The 22756-nt window shown below is 40.5% G+C and overlaps 1 protein-coding gene across 3 annotated transcripts in view; it reads right to left on the bottom strand.

The window, feature by feature from the left end:
* The window catches only part of ITPR2 (inositol 1,4,5-trisphosphate receptor type 2), a 591729-nt gene extending 570899 nt beyond the window's left edge, over positions 1–20830 (bottom strand). Inside the window, exon 1 of one of the 3 annotated variants that reach the window (XM_024991354.2) lies at positions 20345–20830. In XM_024991354.2, the coding sequence (XP_024847122.1) occupies positions 20345–20436 (92 nt within the window). In that variant the 5' untranslated portion in view covers positions 20437–20830. 3 annotated transcript variants of the gene reach the window in all.
* Between the last annotated feature and the right edge of the window lie 1926 nt (positions 20831–22756).

Raw genomic sequence — 22756 nt, 5'->3', positions numbered from 1 at the left:
CTGTCTGAGGATGGACTAATACTGATGACAAAACAGAACCAAGGATAAAGCCAGAGAGCCTATAACAAAGTTATGCATAGACTTTTTAGCTACCCTGATCATAAACAATACATTGTTGCTGGTTGCCAGAGCCGGGGGCCGGGGTGGGGGGTGGGGGTGGGTGCGTGGATAGTTAGGGAGTTTGGGATGGACAGGTACACACTGCTATATTTTAAATGGGCAACCAACAAGGACCTGTTTTATAGCACAGAGAACTCTGCTCCACGTTATGTGCCAGCCTGCACGGGAGGGGTTTAGGGGAGAATCAATACATGTACATGTATGGCCAAGTCCCTCTGCTGTCTACCTAAAACTACCACAACAATGGCCAAATGTATGTTGTTAATGGCTATACTCCAATATAAAATAAAAGGTTTTTTAAAAGTTCTCTTCTTTGCTAACAATTGTTCCAACTGAGTTTTCTGTTTCTTGCAACTAAAAAACATCCTGGCTGATAAACAGTCTTCAGATTGACTAATTCACTGTCAGAACAAGGAATGGAGCACTTTTATGCATTAGCAGTTAGTCCAGTAAGACTAGAGATAACTGGCATAAACTGCACCTTCAGGAATTGCTCTTAACTAAAAGGAAATACCTTCTCACAGAGAAATTTTCTAACAAGAGTTTGCAAAGCAGGTTTAAGTGTTTTAATGCTTTAATTTTTAAGAGTGCTTCAATAGTCAGAGTGTATATACACAGTAAGATTCTGGCAAATAGCAAAATCTCCTTCCATGTCTTAATCAAAAGAAGGCTACAGCCTGGATCATTTTTGTTCGTAGGTACATCTAAGTGGCAGGAGTAAGATACCCTCTCTATGCCTTTCAGATCCCTATGATTTTGTCTAAAAATCATTATTATTCTAAAGAGAAGTAACCATTATAATTTGATTAGTCACTGTTTAAAATCTGACATGATTGTCCTAGGCAAATTTGTTTATTTCTAAACTGATTAATTATCCAAATTAGATAAATGTTTTTGCTAATCCCTCTAACAGTCACAGAAGCTCAGAAGGAATTCTTGGCAATAGGAAATTTCAGAGAAGGGATGGTGACACCAGCTGCTCAGTGGAAACTTATGAAAAACCTCCATTCTAATGGCTTCAAAGCAAACATTTGTTTTGTCTCAATAAATAAAACTGTTTCCTTTCACCACGGTGTTCCAGTAGGGAAGAAATGTTAGCCACTGAAGTAGCGTGATGGCTTTAAAATTTAACAAGACTTGAAAATTCTAGTCAAGGAAGATATGGAAAATGTATGCCAAGCAATTCGAAGGTTGTGACTAATGTTGATACACTTTAGGTGTTTGCATTACATCAAAAAGATAGCATGCATCAAACCACTAATACAAGATAAACAGAAGTGCCTGCAGTTTAGTAGTACACATTATCAAAGTAAGGAAGGGAGAAAAAAAAGGGCCAAAACCAAAGCAAACAAGAGATAAGGCGGAGTGCCTTTGAACAGCCTACTAAACAAATACCCACTGAAAAACTGGTTTACTGCAAAGTTTTATAAACACAATATGGCAGAACTTTCAAATCAATGCAGGACGAACTTAGCCAAGCTTCCAGAGAGACTCCTGCTGATTTTTTCAGATAGAAAAATAGTAATAATAATGGTTTCCACCTATTTAACACTTAGGTGCCTAATTCTAAGAGGCTGAATCTAAGGGTTTTACATACGTTAATTTCCATTAGTCACCATGGCAATACTATAGGTAACAATCCCTCTTTACAGATAAGAAAGTTGAGGTTTTCGGTATTAAGGAACTTCCAAACATCATACCATGAGAAGGAGTAAAGACATAATTTGAAACCAAGTTTATCTGATCAAAAACTCATCCTCTTAGCCATTATGCTAAAATGTTATTCATTTGTTCAATATATATTTCTTGAAAACCTATTATATGACAGATACTGTGCAAGGCATTGGGGATGTAACTGTAAACAACACAGTTGCTGCCCTTACACAGTTTAAAGCCTAGTGGGAGAAACATTTGTTATTTAGTCACTCAGTCATGTCCAACTCTTACAACACCATGGACTGCAGCCCGCTAGGCTATTGTGTCCATGGGACTTTTTTCCTTCAGCAAGTTTACCCAGTTGTAGTTTTAATTGTACTTCTTTTATAACAATTGGACTATCTGTGTTTCTCCCAAGCTTCCCAGGTGGCTTAGTGATAAAGAATCCACCTGCCAAAGCAGGAGGACACTGGATTGAATGCTGGAGTGGGTTGCCATTTCCTTCTCCAGGGGATCGTCCCATCCCAGGGATCAAACCCACATCTCCTGCATTGGCAGGCAGACTCTTTACCACTGAGCCACCTGGGAAGCCTGGGAGAACCACAGATAATCCAACAATACTATAAAAGTAGTACAATGAAAACTACAATGAGGATAAACTTTCTGAAGGAAAAGAATGTGGTACTGTATAAGCATATACATAGCTAAGAAAGTTCACAGTCTGGAAGGTCAGAAAAACTCACTACAGAAGCATCACAGAGCTGAAATCTGAATGATAAACAGGCTTTAATTAAGGAAAGGTAAGGGCTTTCTGGGTAGCACTAACGGTAAAGAATCTGCCTGCCAATGCAGGAGATGCAAGAGAGGTGGGTTCGATCCCTGGGTGGGCAAGATCCTCTGGAGGAGGGCATGGCAACCCACTCCAGCATTCTTGCCTGGAGAATCCCACAGACAGGGAAGCCTGGTGGGCTACAGTCCACAGGGTCGCAAAGAGTAGGACACGACAGAAGCGACTTAGCACGCACAAAGGAGGGAAATCAACCCAACAGAGGAAACAAACATGTGAAAAGGCCCTATGTTAAGAGGAAACTCAGGATGTCTGTGGAACTAAAAAAACGCCTATGCCTAAAACAGGGCTACAGGATGAAAATACTGTACCAGACAAGACTTGTACCTCCTCCCATAACCACGGAAAGGTTCTACTTAATGACACTCTACCCAACTGGAATCAATGAAGGGAAACCTTTCAAGTCTATATACTCAATTATTTAAAGTAATAAAGCCTCAAATGCAACAATGAATATTTTAGTTGCATTTGGGTCTAAAGTCAGACACTAAACAAAGATAATGTCCCTTCAACGATTCTGATGAGAAGCTACCCTACATCTCCACTCTAGCTGCTGGGTTCAGGCTGCTTTCATGAGTCACCTGGTTCCTCCCATGCCTGCCATTTGCAGCTTTCTTCTACTTCTCTTTACCACTGTCTGATCTTCCTAGAGCAAAACCTGATCATTTCATTCTTCCACTTAACAGTTCATCGAGGGCTACACATTGCCTAATGGGGAATACATGATCTGACCCTTGTCAGCCCATCTTGTTTCATCTTCTGTTCAAATACAGTACAGCCAGGATTTGCAGATGTCCAGAGAACAGGTTCATTTCTTGATATTCTGTTACTCCTAAAGTATTGGCCTCATCCACATGGTTTGAGATGGCTTCTTCCCTCGCACATTACAAACAGCTGAATGGGAGTGGGCTGGGGGCTCAGAAGAGGGGAGTTAACATCTCCTATAAGGGTCTGACCACAAATTCTAGTCTGAAGCCATACCTAGCTACAGAAGAGGCTAGGAATGTGGTCTTTATCCTCAGCATCCACACACTCAAATATTTCTATTAGCATGAAAGAGTGAAAAACTAATTTGGGGGACTAACTAGCACACTCTGATACAAAAATTAAAATCATTGTGCATTTTGCTAAATTAAATATGGTTCAAACTAAGTAATGCAGTTGATATTAATTCTTTGAGCATGTATTACAACTTCAATTTTGAAAAAAAGTACAATATGAATGTTGATCTATTCTTTCGAAAATGTTTATAGTATAAAATTATGGCTATCTTGTTGCCAAAGTAATTATCAACTCTCCAGAGCCTGTACCTGTCAATTTACTTTAACAATTATTTTTTTCAGATTCTCCAATAATTAACAAAATGTTTTTCTACTTGCAGTTTGATAGTTTTTAAAAGCTAGTTCTGAGAGATTCTTTTTTTTTTTTTTATAATGTTCAAAAATTCTAAAGTTGGTATAATTCAGGCTATGTAACATTAAATAATTCATGGGATAATTTAGAATGTGAACTCTTCTCCAAAGTATCAAGTTTGGTGATCAAGATTCATGTAAAAATAGTAAATAGAGTAAAAGTATTATTTTTTGTTTGTTTGTTTGTTTTTGCTTTTTAAATTTTTTTTCCACCACAGGTATACATGTGTTCCCCATCCTGAACCCTCCTCCCTCCTCCCTCCCCATACCATCCCTCTGGGTCGTCCCAGTGCACCAGCCCCAAGCATCCAGCATCGTGCATTGAACCTGAGAGATTCTATAGCAGCTAAGACTTCAGAAATAAGTACTTTGTTTCACTATGACAGATAACAATGACTTCATTTGTGCTGACCAGGAAAGGAGGCTCATTCTGGACATGGATTTAGAATTGGAACTCAATTACTAAATCGTGTCCTGCCAGGTAAATAGGGAAGAAAGATAAATAAAGGGCTTTTATCATCTGTTATAATCCTGGCAATGGATTCATTCAGTAGAGTTTTAAATAATTAACACTTTCATTGACAAGTAATCTTGATTTGACTTAAAATGTCATAGTATTAACCATTCCTAGCCACAAGTAGAGTCTTCAACACAACAAGGTGTGTTGTGAATTCTTCCCTGTGAATTTTAACAAACCCAAACTAAAATTACCCTCTTTGCAAACATGGCTGAAACCAAAAGTCTACTTGAAACGCAAATGTCTAAGTAGTTATATCCCTGATATTAGTAATGACCTTGAACACTTTAGCCAAACACAAATAACTAGTCCTTGAATCATTAACTTACTTTGGATTCCTAATTCACCTTTTATCTCAATATTACTTTTCTAAAGATATCATATTTTTAAACATCTATCACAGGGGATCACAGCATGTTAGGACTAGAGGGAACAGAATGACCTTGTTCTACATTTCTACATTATTCTATCATTTGTACACATCTACATTTTTCCCTTTATTTCTCTGTCCTATATGCAAATATGGTCTCAAAGAAGTTCTCATTTGTACATCGCTACCAGTAAGGATTCCAAGAATAAGAGTGAATAACAACACTGGAGAATTTTGAATTCTTAAAGAGAAGGACCAAACATGTCTTTTGGAATAAGACTGAGGCAGAGCACATTATAACAGACTGAGTCAACAGAAAGAATATTATTAAGTAATGAAGAACAAAAATACCATTCACTTGTTCTCCTCAACCTACATTTAAGTACCCATCCTTTTCCAGACACTTATTCCTAAATTTCAGAAATAAAAATTACAACTTGTTATACGCCCTCTTCTATTTAGTAACATAAAATTATAAATTCCCCAAATACTTTCTGGTTTCATTTTAGCAAATTATTTTCAACTAAACTTTTTTGCTTAAAGCTGTTAAAGTACAAAATATTTCCCTGAATGTATTATATATTATCTACTAAGGAAAAGGGCTGATTGAAATTAAGAAACAGTCTCACAAAAATGCTTACAAATTCACTTTTTTCATGTGCAAAAATAAAACTGAACTTTCAGAAATAGCAACTTTAATGTATCTATAACACTCAAACCATTAAATAAGGCTATATACACTACTTTTTCCTGTAAGTTTTATCACATGTTAGGCTAGGGAGGTGCAGAGATATGACCCAAGAGATTTATTAAAGTTCCTAGTACAGCAAGAGTTAATGGCACTACAAATCTAGTGACAACTTTCATCCATTTTAAAAGAATTACCCTTATGGATTCTCAAAGTATTTAATAAGAACAATTATGCTGACTTCACAATTAAATTGACTTTTTTCCCAGAGCAGGGCTGATGTTAACATCTACTTGGAGATTCGGGAATGTTCATATCCTAATTCAACATGTATTCATTCAACAAATATTTATGGAGTCAAGCACTTAAGATACTCAGTGACAAAACAAAAGATCTCGGCCTTCAAAGAGCTTACATTCTACCAGGGGCAGACAGGTGATAAACACTGAACACAAGAAATAGTAAATTATATTGTGTGTAATAAGAAGGTATGAAAGAAAAAGGTAAAGCAAGATAAAGAGAACAGGAAAGGCTGAGGCAAAATGTTAAACACAGTACCGTGTGACCAGGCAATTCCCCTCCTTAGGTGTATACCCAAAGGAATTAAGAATATGTCCACAGAGAACCTTACATGCAAATATTCACTGTAGCATTCCTCATAATAGTCAAAAGGGAGGAGCCACACAAATGATAATCAACTGATGAATGAGTAAGCACAATGGGCTGTATCCTCATCATAATATACTATTCAGCAATAAAAAGGCATAGAGTCCTGACACATGCTACAATATGGATGATTCTTGAAAGCATTATGCTAAGTAAAATAAGCCAAAGGCAAAAGGACCGCACCAAAGTGTGTGTGGGGTGAGGGTGGGGGTTGCCTGGTGAGGGAGATGGGAAGTTATTTTCAAAAGAGTGAAGAGTTTCTCTTTGAGATGATGAAAAAGTACTGAAAATGGATAATGGTGATGGTTGCCCAATATTGTGAATGCATTTAACGCCACTGAACTTTACACCTAAAGATGAGTAAGATGGGGGACTTCCCTGGTGGTCCAGTAGCTAAGAGTCTGCACTCCCAATGCAGATGGCCCAGATTCAATACTGCACGCCACAACCCAGAGAGAAGATTGCGAGTGCCACAACTAAGACACAGCACAAAGAAATAAATATTAAAAAATAAAGAAATAAGACAGTACATTTTATTTTATGAATAGGACCATAATTTTAAAAGGTGCTGAGAAGTTACTATTCAGTTACCTACTAAGTGATGAGATCTCAGTTCACTCAGGTCCTCCGCGCTCTCTTCCTGCCATACCATACCACCCTGGAAGCAGGCAGAAATAAGAGCCCCCTAACAGGGATTTCCCTGATAATCAGATCCGGCCTTGTGACTTTTCTTCATGGACATAAGTGATTAATCCAAGTGGAGCCAAATTCTATCACTCTGCATTTTGAATGGTAAGAAGATAAAGGGTATAGGAATTGCTGTATTCTAGTCCTGTAAATGGCAGGACCAGACAGAAGGTTCTGCTACCGAGATACCCACAGCAGCTCTGAGTTTCTGCCTTTCTTGATGTTCACTTGTTGAGCTCATCATTCAATTTCCTGGAGCTCCTCCAGGATCCTTGTACTCATAAATTCCCTTCTTTGCTTAAGCTAGCCAAAGATGGTTTCTATTCCTTACTAACAATGGAACTTTACTTCTAATATTCAGTTCTCAAGCTTTACCCATATGGGCATAGATATGCAAGTACCTTTTGCTTTCCAAATCTTTTGAGCTTTTGTGATCAGATAGTAAGAACAGCAAGAGAGGGGCTTCCTAGATGGCTCAGTGATAAAGAATCCACCTGCCAATGCAGGAGACTAGGGTTCAATCTCTGGTCTGAGAAGATCCCACAAGCTGCAGAGCAACAAAGCCCATGCACTGCAACCATTAAGCCTGTGCTGCAGAATCCAAGAGCCACAACTACTGAAGCCTGCACCAGAAGCCCGTGCACCACAACTAGAGAATAAATAGCCCCCCACTTGCTGCAACTAGAGAAAGCCTACACACAGCAATGAAGACCCAATGCAGCAATAAATAAATATTTTATTTAAAAAAAGAATAACAAGAGATACCTACAGGCAGCTTTTCAGGAGTTCCAAAACAATACAATATAAGGCTTGCAAATAATTTAACTAAACGTAAGTTGGAGGGCACTTAACATTCTCTAATTTTTATAAATAATACACTTTGATTTGCCACTGGAAAAGTTAATCAACAATTTTTTTAATCCAGTTTCGTTTTTGGTTGGGTTTTTGTTTGTTTGATATGTTATATTTAGCTCTGATAATCCATAAGTTCTTTACACAATTTGAAGAATCCTCTTTTCAATAGGAGATAATATGTGGAGAGTAGTAGTGTCTGCTCCTAGTGGCTATTTCATAATCAGTCATTACCACAGATCTTAGAGAGCTAGACATCTAGGAATTATTTAATTACAAACATAAAAGTTTGTTCTAAGATTCCACTGAGGAGTTTTTCTGTATAACAAATACATAATAGAGTCCAGCAATTTGCAATTTTCACAAAGAGATTTTTCTGATGATATTTTAACAATGACTCAAACACTTTAGATAGAATCTTAATAACACATGCTTGAATTCTAAGAATTTAGATATGAATTTAGATTATGCTTTGTTCACTTCCTAAGCCTTTCCTGGACATCATGGGAATCTATCTATGGCCTCTATTGCTTGTTAAACACCAAAAGGAAATGAGGGCAGAGTGGGCTCCACAGATACCAGTACTCTATGCAAAGTGGAGTGTGTGCGTGTGTGTGTGTGTGTGTGTGTGCACGCATGCGCACGTGCGCCTGTACATTTGTGCATGTGTTGAACAGTCTCAGGCACTATGAAACAAACAAAAAAAATTATAACTATTTTAGATGGAAAGTTTTCTTTATTAGCAAAGCTTCCAGGAATCTAGAAGTCAACTGAAATCTATGATTAAGGAAGAAAAATGATGAAACACTGGGATGAGGAGAAATAAGGGGGAAAGGAATGAAAACAGAATATTCAAAGAAGCTGGAAATACTATAAAAATTCCCCCAAATAATTGCCAAGTTTATGGGCTTTATATCCTGCCCCCTTTATCTATTGTCTCAGAAAACTGAGTAAACTCAGTAAACATGTCTCTGCTGCTGCTAAGTCACTTCAGTCGTGTCCAACTCTGTGTGACCCCATAGACGGCAGCCCACCAGGCTCCCCCGTCCCTGGGATTCTCCAGGCAAGAACACTGGAGTGGGTTGCCATTTCCTTCTCCAAACATGTCTCAGCACATGACAAATTCAGAGGGCCTGAATCAAACTTAAAGCTCTTACATTCAATAAATAAGCATAAAATATGTTCTTAGGATATTTCTTCAATCTTTGCACATCTCAATAATATTAAATTTTTGCTTCCTTTTTTGGAGCTATTAATATGAACAGTAAAATTTCACTAATTTTTTGAATAAATAAAAAAGAGAAAAGTACCAAGAATATATTGTCGGGTCTAGTGGTTAGGATTCAGCACTCCCACCACTGCGGCCCGGGTTCAATCACCAGGCAAGGAACTGGCCAATTTAGATCCAGAGGCTCATGCCACAGTTGCTATGGGCCTTGGTCAGTTACAGAGATTTTTATTCTGTGATCTTGGTACAGGGATCCACACTGTGACCTTGGTATAGGGCTCCACATACATGATCAAATTATGGACACAGGTTTGAGACAAATATTCATCTTAATGATCCCACAAAGTTCAGCTAAATACACTTCCTCTTTGAACCCTCTTCGGATCATACTACTCAAAGAATCCGCTTTGGTTTCACTGTGATCTCTGTTTTTAATCATCTTCATTTGAAAAGAACTGCTTTATGTTGTAGTTATTCAATACCAATCTTATCTCCATGACTAAATAATGACTACATTGATTTCACAAATATTTATTAAATGCCTACTAGGTAGCAGGAATTATGTGAGCTGCTGAGCATACAAGGATTAAAAGTCAGAGTCAGTTCCTGATCTTGTGGCATTTACAACTCTGAGGGCAAAGGTGTCAAATGCCCTTAGACTCCCATAGATCCTAGTCAAATGTCATACTACAAATTATCAGAGGAAGTTTGAATTTCTGAGATAATAATTAAAATAGCACAATATCTGGCATCTCTTCATGCTGGATCCCTAACACATAGTCGGGGTTTGTTAACTATGTGTCTAATGAACCAGTGATTCATCTGCAGCATCCTCCACCATAAACCACATCACCAAGAACAGTCCATAAACTTGATCATGCTGGGGACACATTTTCAATTTTATGATTAAATTTTTCTGAATAAACAGATAATTTATTCTTAATTCAGGGCTGGAGTTCTGTAGGTTTGTGTCAGAATAAACTATAAAATTGCTATTATTAACCAATCATTGATTTGAATTTTGAAAGGGCTAATCCATCCATTTCAAAGATATTCAATAAAAACAATTAATCAAATGATTTCAATCACATACACACACAGAGCCCTCACTAAATAATACCAATAGAAACTGACAGACAATAAAAGTTCCATAGTGGGTACTAAGATTATTAAAATGATAGTCAGTCATGCTGAAGGGCATACTTCTTACATGTGTAAACAGACTTCGAAAATAAAACAGACTATATATTTACTGCACAAGTTAGTGTTAGTCACTCAGTCCTGTCCAACTCTTTGTGATCCCATGGACTGTTGCCTGCCAGGCTCCTGTGTTCATGCAATTCTCCAGGCAAGAATACAGGAGTGGGTAGCCATTCCCTTCTCCAGGGGATCTTCCCAACCCAGGGATCGAACCCAGGTCTCCTACATTGCAGGCAGATTCTTTACCATCTGAGCCACAAGGGAAGCAAAAGTTAAATCAACCATTTATAAAGGATCGGCATTACTGGCCAAGCATTTTTCCATAATACATTTTAAAATACCAACAATAAATAACTAGGAACAAAAAACTTTATGGTAAACATATGACCTATATATTTTAGCAACATGTAGTTCCCGGTTTGTGGTTTTTGTCTACTGACAATGACCAGGAAAATGCTTTCTTTATGCTTTTTAAAATAAACATTGTTGATGAACAGTACTAAGAAACTGAAGATCCTCAAAAACATTATTTTCATTTTAGTTAACTGTGCTGACTGTAACAGTAAGAAATGTCTAATTAAAGAAACATATGTACAATCTGGGAAACAGAGGAGACCTAAGAATGAAAATAAAAATGAAACTCATGCACCCATCCATGATACAGTGTCACCACTGTGAAAAAACATGCTGAAAGGTCTTCACTTTCACTATTTTCGTGAATATTTTTTTCTATATTTTTACATCAGAATTATGGTTTTCTAAAGCATATATTAAAAACATTCCCACCCAAATCTGCATGAGAGTGGAAAACCACTGTGCATTTGAAAAACATAATCAATTTTACTCATTAAATAAATGAATGGATGAATGACCATTAAAATTTCACTTCTCTGATTACTATCTGGTGATTTATTACCAAGTTCTGACGTAAACAAAAGGAGTAAAATTCAATCACTTGTTATGCTAGAAATTTGTCATAGAAGTCCACTGTTACTTCCTTTATATTTATATATGAAGCTACACCTTGTGTCCGGAATTTGTTTTAAAAATTTGAATTTAACTTTTAAAGTATTCTATCTATATGTGGAGTTCCAAAGGGAAAACATGATTGTGAAAAGCACTACCTGTGCAAAAAATAATAATAATAATAATAATAAATGTTTTAAGCAAAAAAGCTCTGTTAAATAAAGAATGAGGGCAATCATTTGCCTTTGAATTCTCTTCTCCCAAAGTCAAGGCGCTTAAGGAAGCATGGTTGTTTACCTGACTGAGCTCTCCACCGGAGAGGGTCTAAAAGCTACCCTGTTGTTTATGGAATGACTTCAAAGTTAAAGAAATGGTCGACCTTTCAGCTTAAAATAGACTTTATGTTCACCACTTCAGAAGCTGTCTTTGTGCTCCGTCTAATTTCAAGTTCCATAACATGACACTACTAACCCTCACACTTTCCAAAACAACTCAGTATTCAAGATTATACTGTCTTCTTCCTCCTCTTTAAAGACACATGCAAATATCCAATGGATTTTTAGATACTTTTATCATAGTAACAAATGCTGTAGCCAAAACAGAGCTAAATTTATACACCTAGTTATAGCAGAAAATAATGGCTGTTACTTGGAAGAGTTTTATCTAGAAGAGACTAAAGATAAATTACAAATTAATGCAAATATATGTCAGCTGTAACCATTCCTTGTTTCATCTGAGTCTCTACTGATTAAACAGTCCTATTAAGGGGAAGATTTTCTAAACTATGATAAGAACAGAAAAATTAAATAAGTAAAAGAAGAAAAAATTAACAGTCAAATTTGCAAACATTTAAATATTAAAAACTTTAAGCAGAAAAAAAGATCAGAAAGGGAAGTGCAAGGGACTATAATTGGGAAAAATAAACATAGGACTTTACACAGTCTTGTTCATTTATCTGAGGGATTAAGTCAGAATTATAAATTCTGTGACCCACCATTCCCCTACCTGATATCCATCATTGAACATGGAAACAAAATTCACTGAACTGAGCAAAATCAAACATGAACTAAAAATAAGAGTCCTGATCTTTAGCCACTCTGGCTAAACAACTATTATGATACTTGGCAGTCACTGCTTCAATGGGTGATCACCTGAGCGTTTTCTCAAACCTTAACAAGCTGGTGTTGATTCTTGGTAGGTCCTGAGAAGAACCCTCAAACCAAAGGCAATAATCACTTAAATATATGTATACAGACATACATGATCACACACACTTGTCATTCACTGAACTCTGAACTACGAGCAGAACAATTAAACAACGGCATACTTTTCACTGATTCTACTGCCCCACCCATCCTGGGAATTCTGGCATGCTCACTCCCACAGTGTGGTATCAGACCGTTGATCAAGGTGATGTACCCAAAATACCTAATGTCAGAAGTGTCAAGGCTAGGACTTCCAACTAGGCTGAATTAACACCATACACAAAAATAAATTCAAAACTGATTAAAGACCTAAATGTAAGACCAGATATCATAAAACTTTAGTGGAAAACAAAGAAAACTCTTTGACATAAATCGCAGCAATATCTTTTTTGAGCCATTTCCTAGAGTAATGGAAATAAAAGCAAAAATAAACAAATGGGACCTTATTAACTCAAAAGCTTTTGCACAGCAAACGAAACCATAGGCAAAACAAAATGACAGCCCACAGAATGGGAGAAAATATTTGCAAATGATGTGACCGACAAGAATCAGGCTCCAAAATTTACAAGGAGGCCAAGCGGCTCAATATCCAAAAAACAAACAACCCAATCAAAAAATGGGCAGGAGACCTAAGTAGATATTTCCCCAAAGAAGACCTACAGATGGCCAAGAGGCACATGAAAAGATACTAGTGAAGTCACTCAGTCGTGTCCGACTCTTTGTAACCCCACAGACTGTAGCCTACCAGGCTCCTCTGTCCATGGGATTTTCCAGGCAAGAGTACTGGAGTGGGTTGCCATTTCCTTCTCCAAGGGATCTTCCCAACACAGGGATCAAACCCAGGTCTCCCGCATTGTAAGCAGATGCTTTTACCATCTGAGCCACCAGGGACTAAAATCACTAATTATTAGAGAAATACAAATCAAAACTACCACGAGATACCACTTCACACCACTCAGACTGGCAAACATCAAAAAAACCTACAAACAATAAATGCTGGAGAGAATGTGCAGAGATGGGAACTCTCCTACACTGTAGGTGGGAATAAAAATTGGTGTATTCACTATGGAGAGCCATATGGAGTTTCCTTAAAAAAACAAAAATGGAGCTACCATATGATCCAGCAATCCTACTCCTGAGCACATACCTGGAGAAAAACATGGTTTGAAATGGTACATTCACAACAATGTTCAATGCAGCATTATTTACAATAGCCAAGACATGGAAGCAACCTAAATGTCCAGTGAAAGAAGAATGGATAAAGAAAATGTGGTACATACAAACGACGGTATATTATTCAGCCATTAAAAAGAATGAAATACTGCCATCTGCAGCAACATGGATGGGCTTGGAGATTATCATACTAAGTAAAGTAATTCAGAAATAGAAAACCAAGTATCACAATATCATTTACATGTGAAGTCTAAAAAAAATGATAGCAATACACTTATTTACAAAACAGAAACAGACTCACCTACTTAGAGAATGAATTTATGGTTACCAGGAGGAAAGGGAGGGAGGGACACACTGGGAGTTTGGGATTGACATACACACACTACTCTATATAAAATGGATAACCAACAAGGATATACAGTTCCTTGTACAGTACAGGGAACACTGCTCAATATCCTGCAATAACCTAAAATGGGAAAAGAATTTGGAAAAAAAATGATAAATGTACAGGTATAACTAAATCACTTTGCTGTACATCTGAAACACAACATTATTAATCAACTAGGCTCCAACATAAAACAAAAATTTTAAAAAAAAACAAGTATCAACGACTAGTGAAGTAAATCTCAATATAAAAAAAAATAGAGGAAGGGGAAAGAGACAATTAACACTGCATTTAGTGCAAATAAAATCACCATCCTCAAAAACTCTACAAATCACAAATGCTGGAGAAGATGTGGAGGAAAGGGAACCCTCCTACACTGTTGGGAATGTAAGCTGGTACAGCCAATATGGAAAACAGTATGGAGGTTCCTCAGAAAACTAAAAATTACCATGTGATCCAGCAATCCCACCCCTGGGCACATATCTAGACCGAAATATATTTCAAAAAGATATATGAGCTATGTTCATAGCAGCACTATTCACAATAGCCAAGACATGGCAACAACCTAAATGTCCAACAATAGATGGACTGATAAAGAAGACGTGGTACATAGATACAATGGAATATTCAGTTCAGTTCAGTCGCTCAGTTGTGTCCAACTCTTGCAACCCCGTGAATTGCAGCATGCCAGGCCTCCCTGTCCATCACCAATTCCTGGAGTTCACCCAAACTCATGTCCATCGAGTCAGTGATGCCATCCAGCCATCTCATCCTCTGTCTTCTCCTTCTCCTCCTGCCCCCAGTCCCTCCCAGCATCAGAGTCTTTTCCAATGAGTCAACTCTTCGCATGAGGTGGCCAAAGTATTGGAGTTTCAGCTTTAGCATCATTCCTTCCAAAGAACACCCAGGACTGATCTCCTTTAGAATGGACTGGTTGGATCTCCTTGCAGTCCAAGGGACTCTCAAGAGTCTTCTCCAACACCACAGTTCAAAAGCATCAGTTCTTCAGCACTCAGCCTTCTTCACAGTCCAACTTTCACATCCATACATGACCACTGGAAAAAACATAGCCTTGACTAGACGGACCTTTGTTGGCAAAGTAATGTCTCTGCTTTTGAATATGCTATCTAGGTTGGTCATAACTTTCCTTCCAAGGAGTAAGCGTCTTTTAATTTCATGGCTGCAATCACCATCTGCAGTGATTTTGGAGCCCAAAAAAATAAAGTCTGACACTGTTTCCCCATCTATTTCCCATGAAGTGATGGGACCCGATGCCATGGACTTAGTTTTCTGAATGTTGAGCTTTAAGCCAACTTTTTCAGTCTCCTCTTCCACTTTCATCAAGAGGCTTTTTAATTCCTCTTCAATGGAATATTACTCAGCCATAAAAAAGAATTATATAATGCCATTTATCCCATGGATGAAGGAGCCTGGAAGGCTGCAGTCCATGGGATCGCTGAGGGTCGGACACGACTGAGCAACTTCCCTTTCACTTTTCACTTTCATGCACTGGAGAAGGAAATGGCAACCCACTCCAGTGTTCTTGCCTGGAGAATCCCAGGGATGGGGGAGCCTGGTGGGCTGCCGTCTCTGGGGTCGCACAGAGTTGGACACGACTGAAATGACTTAGCAGTAGCAGCAACATAGATGGATCTAGAGATTATCATACTAAGAGAAATCAAAAAGAGAAAGATACAGACTTCCCTGGTGATTCAGCGGTTAAAACTCTGCCTTCCAATGCAGGGGGTGCCAGTTCAATCCCTGGTCAGGGAGTTAAGATCTAACATGCCTCAGAGCCAAAAAACCAAAACATAAAACAAAAGCAACACTGTAACAAATTCAACAAAGTTTTTTTTGATGGTCCACATCAAAAAATATTTTTAAAAAAGAGAAAGGTAAATACCATATATGATATCACTTATATGTGGAAACTAAAATCTAAAATGTGACAGAAATGAACAGAAACAGTCTTTTGGGCATAGAGAACTGACTTGTGGTTGCCAAGGGAGAGGGGTTGGGGGAGGGATAAAGCAGGAGGCTGGGGTTAGCAGATGTAAACTATTATATAGAGAATGAATAAACAACAAGGTTCTACTATATAGGACAGAGAACTATCCTATGATAAACCATAATGGAAAAGAATATTAAAAACTATATATATATACATATATATATACATGCATAACTGAATCACTTAGCTGTAAAGCAGAAATTAACACATTATAAATCAACTATACCTCAATTTTAAAATTTTAAAATAAAAACAAAAGCAATACCACATTTGAAACTGTACAGCATGTCCTCAAACTCCTTCACTTTTAAAAGAAAAATAAAAACCATAACCTTAAAGTGTACAGTAGCAAAACAAATTGTTTATTTAAAATATATTCACCATCTTCATCCAACAGGATTTAACAGTTTTCCTTAATATAAGTGTTTCCTAAATAGATATGTAGATGAAAAATTAAGTTAGAAAATATAAACCAGGCCCCTTTGTTACCAATACAAGCTGGAAGAACAATACTCTACCTTATTTTGTGACAACTCAGGATTCAGAAACATCAGGTAAATCCTGGTTAAAGGATAATTGTGGGGAGGTGGGTGGGCGGGAGGGAAATGCAAACCTTTGCAACAGGAGCAGTCTAATTTCTCAGACTGAGAAACCGAGCTTAAAAGCTAGGTCACAGAGCCTATAAAAATCTTACCACATTTCCAGTTGGAAAGGCCTCTAAAAGGGCCTACTGAACTCTAACAGAATGAAAACCTGTAATTTTTTTTTCCAGCTGAAAAATTCATGACTTTATTGCAAAAAATTCCCAAAAACCAAATAATAACGTGTATCCTCTCAAATTTCCACACTAGATACTAAAATCAGATACGATTTATCTGCAGACAAATAAATCTATGAATTATCTTGTGATAATTAAGCTGAACTTGAAAAACCATCACACAACCAAAAGTGTCCAATAGATAAAGAATGAAAACAGAAGTCAGAAACTTTCAGCCTCATTTTTAGCTCTTACGCTGAGTTTTAATATTACAGTGGAACAAACTATGCTGGCTAACTAAATACAATGCCAATACAATACATCTCCAATCAAGCTCTCTGATTCACTTTAACAATTCACAGACCTTTGAAGAAACTTCAGGGCCACAAGGGAGAAGGCAATGGCACCCCACTCCAGTACTCTTGCCTGGGAAATCCCATGGACAGAGGAGCCTAGTAGGCTATAGTCCACCAGGTCGTGAACAGTCGGACACGACTGAGCGACTTCACTTTCACTTTTCACTTTCATGCATTGGAGGAGGAAATGGCAACCCATTCCAGTGTTCTTGCCTGGAGAACTCCAGGGACAAAGGAGCCTGGTGGGCTGCCGTGTATGGGGTCGCACAGAGTCGGACACGACTGAAGCGACTTAGCAGCAACAGCAGCAGCAGGGGCCACAGAATATAAGCATAATGTGGATTTTCCTGCAAACTTTCTAAAAAAAGGGGGGGGGGGCTCTTTCCTTTCTGTCTCTTCCATTCACTTTTATAATATGCTAGGGGTGGGAGAAGCATATACTTTTATTTTCCACAAAGACATGCTGACATGAAAAGGGAATAAATGATATGAACAAGGTTAGCAATAGCCCTCAGACAACAGATCTCCCTCCAACTATAGAAGAGCAGAGAGATTCAATCTAAAGTATGCTCTCTGTCTTTGATAGAAAAAGTGTATTACTATGATCCTACAACAATGTAATGAAAAACTATAATGCTGCTTTGATATTTATGGCCCTAAAAAAAGATGCAAGGTAACATATCTACCAGTTGTCTTCTACACTAACAAAGTAGATGATGCTACTTTGCCTAGAGAACATTTCATGTCGCATGCACATAGGCTCCTGCTAGTTTTGTAACTCCTAAAACTCTCAGGCCAATGTAGTTCCATGAACCATGTTGTATTCCAATTACTCCATGGACTCCATAAAGAAAAAGAACACTCAATCAAAGCACCAAGCTTCACTGGTGGCAGCATACCCAAAGATCCATCCTCACCTTAGAATTGAGCTACAGAGAGGTCTTGTCATAGTAACCTCAAAAAGAACCCGTTTGTCAACAGAAAAATCATACTGCACAAACACACTCTAAAGCAACTCAACTTCCACAACACCAGCAAGAAATGTTGACTACAAATATACATGCTACATTAAAGGTCAAGCTTCTTTCTCTCAAGGCTTAAAGACAACAATATGTAACCAAAGAAATACACACTTGGCTGAGAATCTGGGGACAGGGCTACAGTTCCAGCTTTTTACATTAATGTCCTCTGCTTCGTAGGTAAGTCACTTCATTTCTCTTCCCCTCCGTTTCTCCGCCTCCAAATTGAGCGGGAGAGACAGTACAAGTGCTTAAGTAGGTAGTTATCAAACACATTCCTCTGCTGAAAGTGTGTATTAGTCGCTCAGCCGTGTCCGACTCTTTGAAACCCCATGGACTGTAGCTGGCCAGACTCCTCTGTCCATGGAATTCTCCAGACAAGAATACTGGAGTGGGTTGCCATTCCCTTCTCCAGAGGATCTTCCCAACCCAGGGATTCAACCTGAGTCTCCCGCATGGCAGGTAGACTCATTACCATCTGAGCCACTAGGGAAGCCCTCTTTTGCTGAATAAGACACACAAAAACATGACTTTTAATTTGACTAGGTTTTATAGTTTATTCCTAATGCTTTTTATTATTTTGTCCAAGAGTGTCACTATTGCTCACAGTTACCAAGGGAGTGATAATTACAATAGCGAACATTTTATATAATTGCTCCCGTGCCTGGTGCTATACTAAACACTTTACGTTAACTCACTTCTTAGCACAATCCTATGAGGTAGTAACCACGATTTTCCTATTTTCAGAGGTGAGGAAACTGAGATGCAATTATACAACTTGCCCAGGGTCATCAGGTTCATAATAGGAAAAGCAGAGATTTGACCCCAGGCCCCTCCAGCTTAAGCACCATGTTACCTCCACAGAGTCCACTGTGGAGAAGGGTGAGGTGCAGCAGAGTCCATCTGCAAAATGTTGTTGGGGGCCCAAACACTGACCTTGCACTGTGAACTCTCCCAGAAACAAATGGCAGCTTATGATTTACAAACTCAGCACCAAGGACGTGTTACAGCTGTTTTTTTTTCTTCCAGGCTTTAGTTTCACAATAAATTAACACTGATCTTAAAGGAACCACATTAAATCTACCTCCCTGCTTTCACTCATTAGAGGAGATGCACAAGTAACAGAAACTGTGGAAGTTGGGACTCCCATGTCCCCTGTCGGGTAGACACCACCCTGTTAATGGCATGGCTCAAAGTCACCGTCCAAGGACGCTGCATGTTAAGTCGTGTGCCCTAAAATCTAACAGCAGAAAAAAAAAAAAAGTGACCAGTCATAAGTGGAAACACCAGTTCCTCAGCCTAAAATCTCTAAGACTGGGGAGTCCAGCTACTGAGACTAGGCGGCAACAGCAACAAAAACGTGCCTATCAAAAGACAATGCAGTGCGCATTAAAACTACAGGCTGGTATTCACCATCAGGACAGAGAGAAAATACTAGTTATCAAGGAAGTCCTCTACCCAGCTAGCACAGGCTATGTTTATATACCTACTTCCCCCATTCAAAAATCTCAACTTCAATCTCAAGAGCCCTGCACTTGGCTGCGTCCCAGGAGAGGCTGAGCATTTCAATGGGCCCAGGCCCGGAGAGGGGAGAAAGCAGGTGTGAGTTCTAGAACCCAGAAGCCCCCAGGACGCCCCCGAGGCGGGGCGAGTTCCCGTCTGGCACGGCCAAAAGGAAATTACTTCAGCGTAGCGGGGACAGTGAGCTCCTCCCGCAGAGCAAAGCCACACTCCTCCCGCTCGCCTCATCGCCCGAGTCTCACGTCCAAGGCCACAGACTTTTATCGACTGCTCTTACAAACCCGGCCGTGAGGGGCAGGGGCTTGAGAGTCGTAGCGAACAAAGGTGGGGAGAGGAGCCGTGTTGTTTGTGTTGTTTTCTCTTTTTTTTTTCCCCACCTGTAAGGGTAAAAAAAAAAAAAAAAAAAATTTTTTTTTTTTTTTTTTAATCAAAACAACCCACGGAGAGGCCAACGAGGACTTCGTCGGGCCTGTGTTCGGGCTTCTGAATCACTTCCTCCTTTTCAGATGCGTCTGAGCTCGAGATTACGAAGTTGCTGAGAAAGTCCTGCCTCCACCGGCAGCTTCCTGCGAGCGCGCGAGCCGAGCGCACCGCGCTGTCCGCGGGCACAGAGCCTGCCCAGCTACCCCAGGCGAAGGGGATGAGCTCCGAGGGGACCGAGCGCCAGGGCTCCCCAGCCCGCGCTCCCCGCCCGGAGCCCTGGCTTACCCCAGCGTGTTGATGAAACCGTTGACCGAACCCTCCGCGTACAGGGACACGATGTCCCCTATATAGAGGAAGCTGGACATTTTATCGGACATGCTGCTTCATGCTCCGAAGAAGACGTCCCCTTCTCTTCTCAGCACCCGCGCCGCCCTCTCCGGAGAGCCGCAGCGGCAGAGGCGGAACGGAGCGCCCGCCTGCAGCCCAGAACGGCGGCGGCGGCGGCGGTAGGCACTGCCAGAGGGATAGACCTGCGCCGGGAGAGCTGCCAGGAGCGGAGCCGCAGCTCCGGAGACCCCACGACGCGCGCCGCCGGGACGCCGGGAGAGCCGCAGCCGCCGCCTCTCCGGCAGGTTTCCTGTTCCTTTCAGAACTTTTCTCTCCGACACCTTTGCTCCTCCTCCTTGCTCCTCCGCTCCCGCCTCCGCGAACCCTCCGCGCTCCGCGCGCCTTCGCGGCGGTCCCCACCGCCTGGCCGGAGCTGCTGCTTGCAGAGCCTTTGGGTCCCCTCGGGGAAATTTTTGGACCAGGTGGTGGTGCCCATTGGGCGAAGGGGAGCCGAGGAGCGTGGGGACAAGGAGGCGGAGGCCAATCAGGCAGCGGCGGCAGGGGGCGGAGCCCGGCCAGGGAGGGACGACTTTAGGGGGCGGGGGACCCGGCCACCCGGGAAGCCGAGGCGCGCGCGCACCGAACGCGGGGAGGCGCTGAAGGAGCGACAGAGTGGCCCCCGAGCCGAGAAGCTGTCGCCCGAGAGCCGCCCTGGAGTGGCTAGACTTGGGATGCGACAGTTCCCGCCTGAGAAGGCGAAGGACAGCGGGGTCCAGACCGGTTCCCGCGTCTTAAAGGGGGCGGGGAGCATGAGAATTGGCGATGGGGCGGGCGCGCTGGACCCGAGCAGACTGAGCCAGCCTCACGCCTGAAGATGAAAAGGAGTCAGGGTGGGGTGGGTGCGTGGAATGGGTAATCTGCTGACAGAGGGAGAGAAAGGAGGGTGTTGAAGTAAAGGGAAAAATAGAACTTTTTCAAAATACACAGTAAGGAAAGAAAATATGAGGGAAAAGGAGGGACACAGTGGGGAGGGAGAGGGAAGGGTTTGTCTCCGTGTGGAGTTAGTAGTTTAGGTTTTTGTCTCTAGTATTAATGTGAGGCGTTAGTGAAACTTGACCCGTCAGCAGATGTCCAGGTAGACGCGAGAGAAAAGTCACTGGGCCGAGCCAGCAATTTTTTAGCCAACCATAGGCAGCGAACCTTCTGTTAAACCTCGGAGGCCGCGCCTCCTGCTCTTAATCCCAAACCCAGGTTTAATCTTCCACCTCCGGAGCCCGCTGTCACTCTCTCACTGACAGCCTCGGTTTGTTTCCTTTTTAAAGCTTCTGACTCTTAAAGTACCAACGGTCATGAATGAAACTGGCAGCGGGACACGTTTCCACACCTTCTTGGTTGTTTTTGTAACTCTCGTCTTATCATTTTAAAAGACTTTGGTCCTGTCCTTCCGAAGACCTGGAAAAGGCAAACTTGGGCAGCAGTTAGGACTCTAGACACCCAATCAAAGAATTTCGACCTAAGTAATCCCCCCAGAGCAAGGTTTGCTGAAAGGTGAAGGGACTCAGGGCGGACAAAGAGGTGTGTGCCAAATTGTGCAACTGATGGAAAATTGAATTTAGAGTTCAAGGCTGTCTTACATTTTGAAGATGGTTGACACTTATATAATGGAATGTAAAGCTGGTTCTGCAAAGTTGCTTTAGTCGTGTCGGTTTCTTTACGACCCCGTAGTCTGTAGCCCACCAGGCTTCTGTGTCCATGGGATTCTACAGGTAAGAACGCTAGAGTGGGCTGCCATTTCCTTCTCCAGGGGATCTTCCCAACCCACGAATAGAACCTGTGTCTCTTTTATGTCTCCTGCTTGGCAGGTGATTTCTATTCTGAAGGAATAAGCTTAATATTCAGACGTTTAGAAAGCATGCAAGATAGAGGAGAGTAAAATGTTAGACACAGAATCCAGGAAATGTCAGCACAAAGCCTGTATGTGTTGAGATAAACTGGACCCAGTCATTGTCCTACCATGTAACTGACAGATCTCCCTTTAATTCTGGGTTCTCCTTTGGAAATCGTTACTTAGCAACTTAGAAATGCCTATTATGTGACAGAAACTCTCTTCTGTCCACATGATACAGTATATTAATGTTGGAAGCCTCCCAGGCATTGAACTATTTAAAAGCTTGCAATGGAATTTGATGAAGACCCTGAAAATGGAGGTTTCTGTTTATCCAAGAAGCCCATGGATTACATTCTATGGTTTCCCATGTTGCACAATCCTGTACCAAATATCCAAATGGATGCTCCACTATTATTGGCCGAAGTCATGAATGTTTTTCTTTGTTTCCCCTAGGTACAAACTTACCAGTGAACCAGACATTA

Source organism: Bos taurus, chromosome 5 (genome assembly GCF_002263795.3).
Source record: "Bos taurus isolate L1 Dominette 01449 registration number 42190680 breed Hereford chromosome 5, ARS-UCD2.0, whole genome shotgun sequence".
NCBI lineage: Eukaryota > Metazoa > Chordata > Mammalia > Artiodactyla > Bovidae > Bos > Bos taurus.
Note: the sequence above shows the minus strand (reverse complement) of the source record. Positions and strands in the feature narration are given on the sequence as shown.